Here is a 14730-nt window from a genome sequence, read left to right as displayed (position 1 = left end):
TTTAGGCTGTCTGTTTTTGGGCTAATGAAAGGACCACTGGAAGACAATCTTAAGAAACAGACCAGCGCTTAATAGAGTGCTTGAAGTTGTTTTCCTAGTACAGTTGTACATGCGAAAGAATCAGCAGGTATTCTAAGGTAATTGTGCAGCACAACCATTCAACTGCATGCTTAAGAGCAAACTCTTCCTCATTTTGCCAAATTTACACTTAAAACTTCAGCAGCATTTCCACCTGTATATGCCAAGACGCTGTACAATAAAACTAATCACTGACGCCTGTTTTTCTCTCTTTCTCTCCTTCTCTCAACCCGATCTGTTTTCGATTTTTCCAAACTGCTCCTCCAATTTGCTTCCTTTTTGCTGCCCTCCTTTCACATCACCGCGTGTTTTTTGGCATGTTTTGCTCCACCAATTTTTTCTTGCTCTTCCTTCCACCATTATGATCCCTTTATACTTTCACCAACAAATAAAAACATTGTTCAAACACCACCTATGACATGCTTTTGTGGTTGGTTTATCCAAACCATCACCATTCCTACGTACATCATTTTTGCACCACAAATCCTCCAACGCCAATAACCACCAAAATATCACACGAATGCACACATCCATATACACACCAACACTCACACCCACAAACATATGGCTCCAGTTATCCGTCCCGGGCCCCCATGATAATGGTGCAACCAGTGGCCGAGGAATGTTTCGCCTCGCACGGCCCAAACGAGCAAGGCGTGACGGAAATAGTGTATCGCTTCGACAAAATGAATCCACCCTATAATAGTGTCGTGAGTGCGAATAACAATAGGTAACGAATTATGCAAACACCTACTCTCTTGCTTTCTTTCTATTACCTTCTCTCTCCACTTGTGCTGTCGCTGCTATTATTACTTCCTTCTTCTGTACCTTTACACCTACTACTCGTGCTGTTGTATACAACTACGTGTACTCACTTTTCACCCTTTACTAGCCACACTAACACTAACACACATTTCGCTCTATCATTCTCAACTCTTGCTACTACTGCTACTCGTTTCCAAATATGTTTCCTTGTATAAGCAAGCACATTATTATAATGCATTCCAAAGACACGCGGCACACGCTGGGCCTGTTGGGCCTGTTGAATTCGTTTTCACACTGATGGCCGTTCGATATTGATGTGTTTTCGTTGTTGGTTTTCGTGTATTTGTGTTCATCTATGGTGTACCTCATGCCGGGCCGGGTTTTGTTTCAATTATTGCCAGATATCTGGAAGATTGTTGGATATTCTTAAGACGGAGGCTAATTATGAAATGTTTTATTTAATTGTCTCGATGTTTTATGTCAGTGTCTGTCAAAAACATGTTTCTGCTTTCGATTCATTATCCGGTTGATTCATACATTTTAAGCTTTTTTTTCATACAAACTGGTCCCTATTTAAGTGATTAATGATTATTATATTATTTCGATTTTTCTTATATATTTTTATGTTAATCTCGTTAAAACTAAAACGTTTTCTTACTCTTTTCTATATTTTCTTCAAGTTGATTCTTTTCCTTTGCATTGATTTATATAAAATCAGTATTATATCCATTGCTGGTGTAATTGTTGTGATTTTTTCCTTCAGCTGTATATATCACTTACCCCTTTTCTTAAGATCATCATCAGCATAGTAAATGAGTGTTGGGAGTGGCAAATTTATTGGCCATTTTCCATCATTCCATTCCATTTCTCACGGGTGATGTTCAACTTTGTGGCACTTTGTGATTGTCCCTTGATGTCAATTGATGTGTTTTTATGTTTATATCGGCTCTGGAATTACACGATTCGTGCTTGTTTTATGGGCATTATTTTCATAGCTCAACTTTACTCCATAAAATGAAACGAACGCGAAGGACATACACTGTTTAGCATTCTTTCTTCTCCTTTACAATGGTTGCGTCGGATTACACCCAGTTCGCTGTGCGTACTGTGTGAGCCATGAAGCAAGAAACACAACTCTAAACTGTGCTAGCTTTCTACAGAAACCAAACCATTGTGCGCTACAACAACCTTTACTTTCTATGCAAATCTGTATTTAAACCTCGTTTAAGCAGAATCACACCAAAATGGAACCACAAAACAGGATTATGGAACCAACATCGGGATGGCGGGCGGTTGGGCAATAAGTGCTCATGAATAGCAAAAAGTGCAGAAAATGGACCACGGTTAAGACGTGGTCAGAATATTGTATCGTGGCAGGTTCTTCTCAAAAGCCCCCGCCAAGTATTAATACTCCGGGTGGAATTTTGTGGAAGGAAAGGCAAATGGCTGACATTTCCTTCTGTTGTTTTGTCTTTCGTCTCGCTGTCCATCGTAGGACGTAAGGTTGCCTTTTTGCATGTGCTTTGCCTCTGTCCTCTGGTGCTTCAATTGTACTGATCTAATCAAGAGTAGGTAGTGTAATGTACGCGATGACAGTGCTACGTTTAATCTGAATTTTCATAGAAAAGATCAGAACTACCAGGGCAGATGTGCATAGCTTATGAAAGAATAGGTTTTACTTGTACTTATGTTATCACTTTGATGCGTTTAAATTATTTTTTCATGATAGATTCATGTTGTGGGTTATGAAAATTATGGGGAAAAGTATTTTCTTGTTGTTGTATTGTATTGTTTCATCCTTATTCCACTGTATTGTTAACATACTTGTATGAAATCTTTCTCGTCATATGCCATACAGCAAGGTGAAAATTCAATTTTGTCTAAATTTATCGAAATAATTCCAAAATTGTATATCTTTAGGCTTTTTACGATTAAAATCATTCAACTCAACAAGAAACGGTAGGAAAAGGATGCTGTCGATGCATTATTTCTTAACAACATTCTTATCGTACAAGACACACATTGAACCTGTTTATGAAATTGAACCAAAATTAATTACTTCGTGAAATTCATTCAAAATATCAACTCAAATATTGTTATATCCACAAACCCCCTTATTCTGTTTCCATATTCCCTTCCCTACCGATGCATGCTAATCAACGCTGTTCACTCGTTCCCTGGCCCTTCGATCCTATCTCAATGACACCCGTCCTATCTTTACATGTTCCTGTGTCAGTGGAGAAACAGTACAATGATTTCAAAGCGCGTTCATGATGGTAATGATGATGTGGCACCTTAACTCGATGTTGACGCATTGGATATTTCGTTGATGTTGTGTGTGTATGGTGGCAAAATCCGATTTTGTTTTATGTTTTGGTTTTCGTGTATATCTCATTCGTACTAAACGTTCAGTTCACACTCACTTTCTTTTTCACCCGGTCAACAAGGTCACACTGCTGCATTGATTCTAACACGTTCCCCCAATTTCATTCTCTTTATATCCCTATCTCTCTCTCTCTCGGTCTCTCCCGTACAGTGTGCAGGAAAATGATGGTTCCTATTTCGAAAGCTTCACTGCCCTGTCATGGAAAAGCGAAAACCGGCGCATGTCTGCCGTGCGTGCGGTGGAGACGAGGGCCGAGATACTGCCGGAGAACGACAACGATCGGTTGCTGGAGGATGACATCGAGCGGTCGGAACAGAAGGAGCATCTCTACCTGGACGTGCTGTACGCGATTGCGAATACGGTTGGAGCGCCCGCACCTGGTGGACAGGTAGGTTAAATGGAACGAAGGGTTTTCATGACGATGATGATGATGGACTGATGGGTTACAACATGGAGATGGATAGGTGTGGTCGTCGCCAAATTTTCTCCACTAGCTCGAGAACACTTCTGTGCGAGCTACACTTTTATGCTCGTAAAGTAAGAAGAGACTTTTGTAATTTTATAAATCAATAGAAAATAAGTGATGTTTTGCGGTGCTAAAATATAATTAAAAAAAACCGCTTGTACACCTCAATCCGTAAGGTTGATCCTTACTTTCAAAAAGGATGTTTCATTTCTCTTCCACGAGACACTGTCCGCGAAGCAATCACGTTAAGTGCAATGTGTCGCACATTCTATCACATCCAGGAAAATATGGAAAATTAAAATCGTGTTTGCTTCACATCTACAGCTGTGAAAAGTTCGTGTAAAAGATATATTTTTTGCCCAAACACGTGCATCCGTTCGGACACTCTTTAACTTCAACCAAACGCCAACAACATTAATAACATCGAAAGAAGCTACCAAAGATTCTTCCCATTATTGCTACGGCACACTGATGAGTATGCTAATGAAGCAAGCCGTGATAAACTTTTTTGACCCACATGTTTGCTGGCAGACACATTCGCATTCCGTGTTCCATTCCATTCTGGCACGTTATCGTACATTCTTCCCATATTATTACCACCTCTTGATGTTTCACCGATGGATGTATGTGTAATGTGTTTGTTTGTGTGTGTGTATGTGTGCTGTACGTTCGTATCTGCACCCCCGTTTTCTTCACCACTTCCTTCCAATTAATATGTAAATTCCCTTCTCTTGTGATGCTTAACATCAATGCGTTGAAATTGTTCCTGTTGTCTTCTGGTTGCGTTTGAATATTTCGTTCAAATTCTATCGGTCTTTTTATCCTTCTTCTTAAAACTGATTTGTACCATTTACAAACTCTATTTTCACTTTAATTCTTTATTCCTTTTTTCTGTTTATCTCTTTATTCCTGTTGTTGAATAGTTTTGCCTTATTGTATCTCTTTTTTATTATTTATTTTATCTTTTGTGGTTTTCAAATCACTTTCATTCTTCTTTAACCTTATCCCACTTTCATCTCTTTTTCTCTTTTTCTTTTTTCTAAAACATGCACACTAACTTTCTCAAATCTTTCTTCCCATCTTCAACTCCACATCGATCACGTTCTATTTCTACTAAACTATCTTATTCTCTATTTCTTCCAAACTTCTAACAATCTCTTCAACTTTACTGTCTTCTCTGCACAAACTACCGTACGCTCTTGCACTACAATCCTAAATGATAAAAACACCAATATGGAAACCGTTCGCTCGTCGTTGTATGGAAACCTGTGCCTGCTATACCGTGTGCGTCATGGCACTATTCGGCCCACAACGAAACGTACCAAAACAAAAACCCAATTTTCCATCCAACGGTCAATGTGCGATAAAACGTCAACGTCTCAACGGCACTGGGACACATACTTTTAACACACATCTCCTAAAAAAGCGACTTAAAGTAAATATAATAAAGCATTCTTAATAACTTTCTGAACAGTACTCGAGTAAATCTAGATAGAGAATGGTTTTTTACCTAGCGGAATTTGCTTATAGTGACAACGATTGGTCATAGTAGTGGCTTGTTAATAATTCATTAGATTAAATAGAAATGCTATACTGCATTGAAATGTTATGCATCTTGATGGGTTGCCTTTCATCAACATAATGTAGCATATTCTTTACTAGTTCTCTCTGCATACTCCCATGTTTTATACCACACATTCTTCTCTGCATTCATCTAGTTTATGGCATTTTCCACTTCTGCCATGCGAATATTTATGCTTCAACGCAATCGCTTCATGCACTTCCATCTGTTCATCACTCCATCACTACAAACCATCCATGCAGCCGATAAACTGTCCCACTGAAAGCTAGTCAAAGAAAGAACAGCCCTACACAGGAAATGAGTTTTACAGCTTAGAATGAAAACCAATTCCTTCGGGTTGCAACGAGATGGCAAAGAAAAATGAAGTAGAAAAAAATCCCCTGAATCCCTGGTGCAGCTTGGCCAGGAACAATATCACTTCCTACGGACGGCAACACCTCCCAGGAATCCTAATTTTGTCTGTGATTGGTAGCCTGGTTCATCGCTGGTTCGTCTAAAAGAATCTTTCCTGCCGTAGTTTGTATGTGACCAGATCGGCCATGCACCGGTGTTCGCTTATGGGCGCTAGCCAAGGTCCATCTACTAACTGCTGCATCGTAGATCGAAAGCATAAATGGTGCACGTCATTTCGTCCAGATTCGATCCTATTGACTAGCTCGTAATTGAAAGATTTCCACCGAAGGGCGGCTTTTCGTCCATCGGTCCGATGCAACGGAGCAACCGGCTGCTCACGCCTGGCTGACTGCTTCAGTATGACGTGAAATAGCTCCATATTGTTTTTTTTTACTTGCCTTTCCAAGATATGATTGAATGATTGTAGAACATAGAACAGTGGAGAACAAATAAGGGAAAAACAGAAAGGTGTTTTTTGAAGAAAGCTTTTGGTTGAACTAAAATGACTAACTTTTTCCAGAAAAAATGTTGGAAGAAATGGTCAGTATTTTTATTTAATGAATGATTTGATGTTTAAACGAATTTATAAAATTTGTTAGGTTACTCTGGTGTTTCTACAGCTTTGATCGCCTAATTCAATCTTTTCAGTTTCTATAATTGTACCCAAAGTTTGTTGTTGTTATGTTTGCATATTTATCATTATTTTTGTTGTCCTGTTATAAAGCATATAATTGTCAATGTTTATTTTTCATTTCTAATTGTTTCTATCAACTTTTCAGTTTCTCTATTTTAATAATATATTTTAATGTAGTAAGAGCTTAGTGACTAATGTTGAAATAGAAATTTGATTAAATTATTTGTTACTGCGCAAGCTGCAATTGCTTTGGTAAACAAGAACATAACAGAATTTACTAAATTTTTGTAGCATTCGTTACTATCAATTTTCACTCGTTCAATTCCTGCACAAAGCAAATATCGTGGTAATTCAAACATCAATACCTTTATTATTTATCCAAAAGGAGGTCATCAGGTTGTATTTGCAACATTTTGGGTAATTTTTGAAAATTAAACTACGCTCCAAACGACTTCGTGATCGTTAAATCCAGCCTGCTTACTTTGAAATTCGATCACGGTGCCGGGTAACAGTTTGCGGTAAAGGAAACCCCTTTTTTATTGCTGAAAAACAAGAACATATCCACCCAAGTATCTGTTGCTTTTCGAAACCTTAATCAAATGGACAAACAATAGGCCCCGGTGCCACCATTTCACTTCGAGTGGATCAACGCCACCGGGTGACCGTGGGCGTTCGTGGAATTTTCTTTCAATCGTACCTTCTTTGCGTATTCTCGTGTACGGTTGAACGAGAACTACCCGTCGATGATGCTGATGACGACGACGACGACGACCACAGTGGCGTATTGGATCGAATTGCCATACCGGTGCAACGTAAGGCAATCCGATGAATGGGATGAGTGGAAGTAATGTTCATTCAACCCTGCCGAAAAAAAAAGCCCGTGGTGTTTAAGTAGCGTGGGATTTTCGATTTGCGTCACCGCAGGAAGAAAGTAAGGAGCAGAAAAATAACAACAACAAAACGCGAGCATCTTCCCCATGTGCGACACACGAGCTTCGCTTCAAGTGAAATGATTTAACCACCAACAAAACGCACAATCCTGCCGTACATGCCGAAACGTTTGTGAATGGGAAAGTAAAGAAACTGTCAAATTCAGTCGATGATGCTATTTCTTGTTGTCTCTAGTGAATGAACATATGCGGTACCCCACGACCTGAATGGAACGATGATGACGCAAACTAAACCTTCTGCTAATGAAGTTTGTTTTGTTGATCATCATTGTATGGCTTGTTTGAAAAAAGAAAATGGCGAACCAAAAACTTTAAACGAAACAAAGATCAAGGGGTTGGAAAACGTGATTCTTATTGAACATAAAATCACCATTTTAGATGAATTCGTGTTCACCATTTCGAATGATTTGAAATTAAATTCCTCACTTGTAATCTCCACCAGGCGCTAGATGGTGGTGCCTCGTGGCCTGCAGTAAAACCGTTTGTATCTTAAAACGTTTTACAGCCAAATCAAACCACCCACAGCCACCGTTCTTGTTTAGTATGTTGTTCTGGTGGCCACTGGCGCCACATTCTTGCCAAACACGTTGAAAGAGCGCCTGCTAGCGGCCTGCAATATTAAATTTGAGGAACCGTTAAACCATCAATGCTTTGTTACTGCTTGTGTTTGTGTCTGGTTACCTGGTATCGCCAGCTTTCGTACTCCCACCCGACCGAGTGTGTATGTGTACTTGGTGGTGGTGTGTATCGTAACCCTACCTCAACCAGGGCTTCGGCTTACCGATACGCCAACTTCCTAAGCTCCTGAGCACCATATGCTCCACAATGGCGCGAACTGAATCGTATCGAAACCCTTAAAACCAGCTGGCGGAGCACAAAAGTTGCTCTCCACCATGGTCGCGTTTTCGTCAACTTTTTGGGAGATTTTGCTGTTTTCCATTTTTCTCTTTACATACGAAATGGGAGCAAAATCCAATACCGACCGGTGACACAGCCCATCGTTACCATGCCGGTCTGATACCTGCGGGGCCAAACCGGCGCACTCTTGGTGGCAGTGGATTGGAAAAACGAAATGGAAAAGCTCGTTAGAAAATCCACATTATACTGGGTGTGTCTTGGTGGGTGTATGTGTGTGAGTGGGGTGGTAGCTGAATGATATTTGCATGCATGCATGGATGGTAAAATTTTTGATATGATCGGCATTTTCTCACACGAGCGTTCCCTTGAACTTCTGGTGCTGATGCTTTGTGCGAAGGTATGTTTTAGGAAGGCGAAAAGTGAATTCTCGAAAGCATTATTCAAGTACATTTACCATCGGTTAACTAAAAAAAGATTTTCAAGCTGCAAATGGTACTATTGCCCTGTTTCGCTTCATAACAACATTACATCAATCATATTTCCAGCATGCACATATTTAAACCAGGCTTTGTAGTGTAGCTTACCACATTCTTCGTAGCAGCTAACGTAGTCTAGTCTGCCAGTCTGCTTTGCTTTATTAAAACGAAACAAATAAAAAAAAAAAACTAACACCTGGATGTATCTCATCAACAGTATGAAAATCACACTGATCTCATCATCATCATGTCTCTTTCTCTCTCTTGCCATTGTACGAAAATCCTTTCCCGGGACATCTTTTCTGCCATACGGGTCGTCGATTGAACAAACCACCACGATACCACACTGACACTGGCTGCAGTTTGCACACTACAAAGAGGAGATGTACCTTCAGGCGCAACGCGTATTCAACGTGTCGGCCGACCGGCACTACCGGCTGCTGCATGCCGCTACCGAGGAAAAGCCCAAAATCATCGTGCTCACCGTGATCGTGCAGGAAGCGGAAGGGCTCGAGGCGAAGGATGCCAACGGTGAGTGGAGCTGCTAAGCCTTTTATTATTATTGTTATGTTTCTGTGTTTTACTTTTTTGTTGAAAAGATTTTCCAAAGAAGGATGATTAGTGCTGACGTGTTCTCGCTATCTATTTTTTTCTCCAGTTTCTGTGAAAAATTTCTTATTTGTGTAGCAAAAAATTGACTAAAATTAGACAATTTTGTTGTTAAACTTGTTCTAAAATTGAAAATGTTGTTGTATTAATAATTCATATTCATTCATATTCAAAAAATCTAAATGCACCACGTGGGACATTTAAAATCATCTTTTAACAAAAAGCCTTTCAAGCCATCGTGCTTGCATCGTCCTCTTCTCAACACTGGTACTCAACACTTCTTAGAAATGCTTCGTTAAATCGTTTTTTTGAAAGGCTTGTTTTCACGTTAAATATTAATATCGTTTTCTTGGAATAACTAACAAGGCACAAGATAAGGACAGTCTAATACGCAGCCAACAAACGATTTACTTTCTTTGAAGAAAAGCTTAAAAAACGTTGGAAACTTTGAATTATTTGACAATAACGGGAACATATGGGAAACGAACCGACCTGGCTGATTGTGCCCTTGCAGCATGCCTACATTGTTGGAGATCATTCTTATTCTCCTTCTCGGCTTAACGATCCGGAAGGTAATTTTTGGCCATCTAGTGGCTTACTGATATTGAATATTTTTCGGGAGACACTTCTTAAGTTCAACGCATTGCTGATTTCTACACATCAGTTGGCCACAACGAGGGTTTAACACGTTAGAAAGATTAATTGCAGTAAAACCCTCAGCTGAACAATCTGATCTGTTTGATTGTCTGTTGTCCAGAAATAGAGATCCCGGTCAGTTTCACCAGCACAATTTGTTTACTGTTTTTGGAGATTGGAGACGCACTCACACAAGATACCTTTTGTAAGTGCTAATTGATCGAAAAGTTCATCAAAATTAGATTCTAACTTCAGTTCTTCAGTGCTGCTCCAAAGCTAAATTGAAAGCTTTATACCGTTCATCCTTGTACAACAGCCCCATTACAACGCCTGATGTTTTAGACGATAGGCCATTAGTATATTTTTATGAATGCATACATTCTACCAACCATAACAAGCTCAACAACAAAAGCCTTCAGTAAAACGATTACAGTTCTATACACAATAAAGCACCTACCCTGTAAGTGTCGTCATAACCCTCACGCCAAAAGCATCATATATTCGAAACAAAAACAACAAAACCTACCCAACAAGCGCTCGAGTGTGCTTCACGGCAGTGTGTGTCAATTTTATAAAACATATTACACCCGTCACACCCGTTTTCACCTCTTTCGTTTCCAGCACTCCGTGCCCTTTATAGCTTGCACTTGGAGTACGCTTCTGTAGCTCTCGCCACGCCGTTCAAGATGATGTACTATAAATTTAATAAAAGGAAAAACAAGTGTGCAATATATTAGGGTACGCGCGTCGCTTGATACACACGCTTGGTCGTTGCCATGCGTCTGTGCCACTCACACGTGGAATCCGTACTTTACAATGCAACGTGTTTCGCATAAGTTGTTTTGTTTATTGTTCACCATTTTCTGATTCTGAATTAATTTAAAAGAAAATATTCTAAAGCTTCATAAACAATCGCGATAGGGGAAATTGTATCAGATAACCTTTCCTCTTTTGTTCGCCTGACGCTCGGAACGGCGGTCAGACGAGATCATGCAATTTGACCACAAAGCGTACAATCGCCCCATCCTTACAATAGCTTCTTTCTAAGGCCAGCGACAAACTAAGTTGATTTTGGGGAGTTTATTTTTAGCCACCCATTAAGCACATTCTGCTCCCAAACACATTCCCAAGACATTGCCACGGTTCGCAAGGCGACATAAACTCTCACGCCATCCGGAGGTTGTCTGTCTATGTGCATGCGTTTATGTGTGTGTATGTGTGTATGTGTGTGTGTGTGGTGTGCGTAATCAGAGATTTAAGAAAGTGCGCCACATCCGCACTACCGTCGTAAAGATAAGCAGATTCCAGCAGCAAGAAACACGAGCATGGACTGGACCGTAAATACCACCACCATTACCAACCGTTGGCTTCGGCAAAAGCCCATTAACACCATCGACCATTGGGGCATTGGCATTCGAGCGGCATCGTTAAACAGTCGAACGAGAAGCTTTGGTGCAGAAGGTGCGAACAGGGAGAAAAGCTTGGCGAATCTTCGTATTTTATTTATTCAGTTTTTTTTTCGGCTCTCTTGCTTCCTGCTGGCTTCGGTTAGCAACTAAAGGGGGTACTTCTCTCTACATCTTCCCCTCCCTTCTTTTTTTCCAGACCAATGCTAAATTGCACGCCATCGGCAATGTCCCAAAGCGGCCCGGCTTCTTCTTTTCAGGAGCTTTTGCCTGCGTGCCACCTTGCCCGCTAAAATGATTAGCCCAGTAATTGTGTAATTCTTTTACGCGCTGTTTCACACACACACATACACACACACAGCTTTTCTGTGCTTGTGCTTCGTTCCTTACGTTCCACTTTCTTTGCTTTTCTTGCTCGGCGCAGCAGATGAAGAAGATGTAGCAATATTGCTATCGTGACGGAACCAGAGCTTTACCTAAAAAAAACTTTGACTACTAGCTGGAGAAGTACATTTATAATGTTTTTGTTAGCGAACATTACAACATCGCCTTGCTCGGTGGCTGCAGCACAGATTAACCATTGAAATGTTATTTTCCTGCTTTCGTGTACCTTTTTCCTGAGCGTGCCGCTGAAGACGGTAAAATGAAAAAAGTAGAACCCGAATCCTGCTTATGAGTTTTCTTTTCATATTTATGAAAAAGTGTTTCACAATTGAAGCGCTTGAGAAGGTTTGACGCACTCGTGATTGCTGAGCAACACAGCTGGTAATATTTTTTTCGCCAAGTTGTTAGTTTATTAATCGCCGAGTTTCGACGAAGATTAGATCTGTTCAAGTGCGGAGGCACTTTTTTATTAAATTTTATTCCGTTGATCCATCTCATCAAGTAGCATGTTGAGGTAAAAAACGCCTTTTAGACTTTGCTAATGATAATCTGGATTTTTTTCCACAAAAGCTTCCATTTTTCAAGCCTTACGATTAACTAATAATTTTTTAATCGTTTATAAGCAGATTAATCCCCTCATTACTAAGGCTCCGCTTGTTTTTTTCATACAAGTTGTCGAGCAACTTCTTGAAAATGGTTTTTCATCGATCAATTTAAAACTCAACATTTATCACAAACACACACACACACACACAAACACAAAAACACACATACACATGTGAACTCAAACACCACAAGAACAACCTATCGTCATCCGCCAACGTTAAAGACACTCCATAACCATTCAAGCCTCTTCTTTCCACTAGATAGTTCCTCACGGATCAATTCTTTTCGTACACTCGCACTCCGTTCGCCTTTCCATCAGGTAAGACTAACCTCCCAACTACGTAGTACTTGGAGCTTCGACAGATTAAAAGAGAGAAGCGAAAAACTTCTTCCTACAGGCACTTTCCATCCGCTGCCACAAATGGCGGACAGAAAGTTTGCACAAGAGATCGCGCACGATGGCGGCGGCCTAACTTACTCCACTCGACTAACTCATCGTTCACGAGTTCTGGCTACGGCCGATAAAGGTGTGCAGACTGTGCGCTTCCAGTTGCTGCTGCTGGCTGGCTGGCTGGCTGGAGGAGTAAAGCAATGAAATGAAAAAAAAAATTACGCATCCCACCGCTGTCTCATCCACTTCCTACTAACCGCGGGGATTTAATTTGAAAGTGAAGAAAATTGAAATTATCGATTATTTTACCACCCCATTAAGATCCGGTAGAGGTAACGGTATCGTCGGCAGGAAGTATGGCCACAGGTTTGTGTGTTGGTGTGTGCGTGTATGTTTGGTGTGGTTGATTGGTGAACTTTTCTCATCTGCTTAATATGGGGTTTACGTGATAGTTTACAGGAAATCGGAAATTTATTCCTCATTTTATTGGGTCGATGTGTAAACGTAAGCAAGCATATTTTTCCGCTTAAATCCACACGGCTTCTAGTGCAACCCTTCTGCGAAAAGCTTCTAGCAACGGGCCGTCGTACATTAGTCGCACAAAATCGGAGAAGCTCTTCGTTCTATTCTATTTATAGCCCAGCGGACAATAATCGTTCTGAACTTACTTTAGTGGCGTCTTCCGTGAACCGACGTGTTCAAAGGCATCGAACGATAAACGACAACGACAACGTACGGATGCATTTATACGCCCTGTCTACCTCGTTCTGATGGTTGTTTGATTGGATGGAATGACGCACAGACACACACACACATTGACGCCACGTGTATTCGCACCTAAATAACCGCCATCAGGTGTGGAGTGTGTGCCTTCCGGTTGTGCGATGCTTTTTTTTCCACAAGCAGAGGAAGTGAGAAGCTTTTGCCCGTTCGTATAGTAAACACGTACACAGATGACAGACTTTACGTGCAGATAGTGCGAGAGTGAGAACCGCTGGACGGGTCGGTGTGAAAATCTACTCTACTCTACGTTTAGTAGCGCGCGCGCGTGTGTGTGTTTGAGAAGAAGTTTGGGTGGAAGTAAAAACGGAAGCTAGAATAACTTCCCAATCAAACACCCATTCGGTCAGCAGCTTTACGCCCACCATGCAAACGGTACCGTTCGGTGCCAATGCTCAAACCATGGGCTTGGGTAGCTAGATATACTGTACCTGTCTGTTTTTTTTTCTCTTTTACTAACGCCACCGGATATCCGGAAGAATCGGTATCGCTGTTTCGCACCATGAAAACGTCGTCGGTTGTGAATGCCGAGAGATTAGGGATGAAGCAGGCAAAACGATCGAGCAGAACCGTACCGAGGGACCCCGTTTGTTTCCCCCAAACCCATCAAAAAGTGAAAGCGAAATGGGCACAATTAGGTTTTTGTGTGATGCTGATATAGCTGTTTCATGGTCTTATACTTCGATTTGGTTTTACGTGTGTTTGTGTGCCGTAGGATTGGCAGTAAAATGGTTTGTATTTGTGGCATAGCAGTTCTATTTGGTCATAAAAAGATTTGCATAAAAAATAATGCAAGATTTTTACAATCATAATTTGTTTAATGGCAGCGGAATCAACGGAATGTTTGAGGAAAATGGCTTTTTAAAGTACATTAATTTTATTTAATATTTTATAAAACGCTCCTGATATCTTCTACTTTATATTGTTAATAATTTTTTGCACTAAATCAGACATGAAAGACGAATATTAAATCGCATTAATTGATTTAAATCACTCGCTACACTCCAAAGATTAAATTGAATTACCTAAATAAAAAACAATGAAGGCGCGTAGTATTTCTCAAAAGCGATTGAAGCGATTTTTCAAAATCGAAAGCTTACAAACATTAAATTTGAAAAATTGTTTATCTGATAAATTTTTAACTTTAACGCTTAAAAGGGTAAAAGTAAAAGTAAAGGAATTATAGTTTCAGAAGCATAACAGCAATTGCTTTTCAGTTGATCGCCCAAAATTATCCTCTACGCTGATGGAGACGCATGGTGTTTTTCAGATTCCAATGCTAAGCATTTTTAATATTTTGACGACGATAATTATAACCTATTGCAGATAG

The 14730-nt window shown here is 40.3% G+C and overlaps 3 protein-coding genes across 3 annotated transcripts in view; 2 read left to right on the top strand and 1 right to left on the bottom strand.

The window, feature by feature from the left end:
• LOC126563291 (40S ribosomal protein S24) overlaps window positions 1-14730 on the top strand; it is a 478430-nt gene that overhangs the window by 357593 nt on the left and 106107 nt on the right. The window lies entirely within an intron of this gene.
• The window catches only part of LOC126563401 (U6 snRNA-associated Sm-like protein LSm2), a 507910-nt gene that overhangs the window by 387256 nt on the left and 105924 nt on the right, over window positions 1-14730 (bottom strand). The window lies entirely within an intron of this gene.
• Window positions 1-14730, top strand: part of LOC126563518 (BAI1-associated protein 3) — a 47518-nt gene that overhangs the window by 13958 nt on the left and 18830 nt on the right. The window contains exons 3-4 of the mRNA XM_050220163.1: window positions 3380-3617; window positions 8951-9119. Of these exons, the coding sequence (XP_050076120.1) occupies window positions 3380-3617; window positions 8951-9119 (407 nt within the window). The remainder of the gene's footprint in view (window positions 1-3379; window positions 3618-8950; window positions 9120-14730) is intronic.

Source organism: Anopheles maculipalpis, chromosome 3RL, assembly GCF_943734695.1.
Source record: "Anopheles maculipalpis chromosome 3RL, idAnoMacuDA_375_x, whole genome shotgun sequence".
Taxonomy (NCBI): Eukaryota; Metazoa; Arthropoda; class Insecta; order Diptera; family Culicidae; genus Anopheles; species Anopheles maculipalpis.
This window is presented reverse-complemented; position numbering and strand designations above follow the sequence as displayed.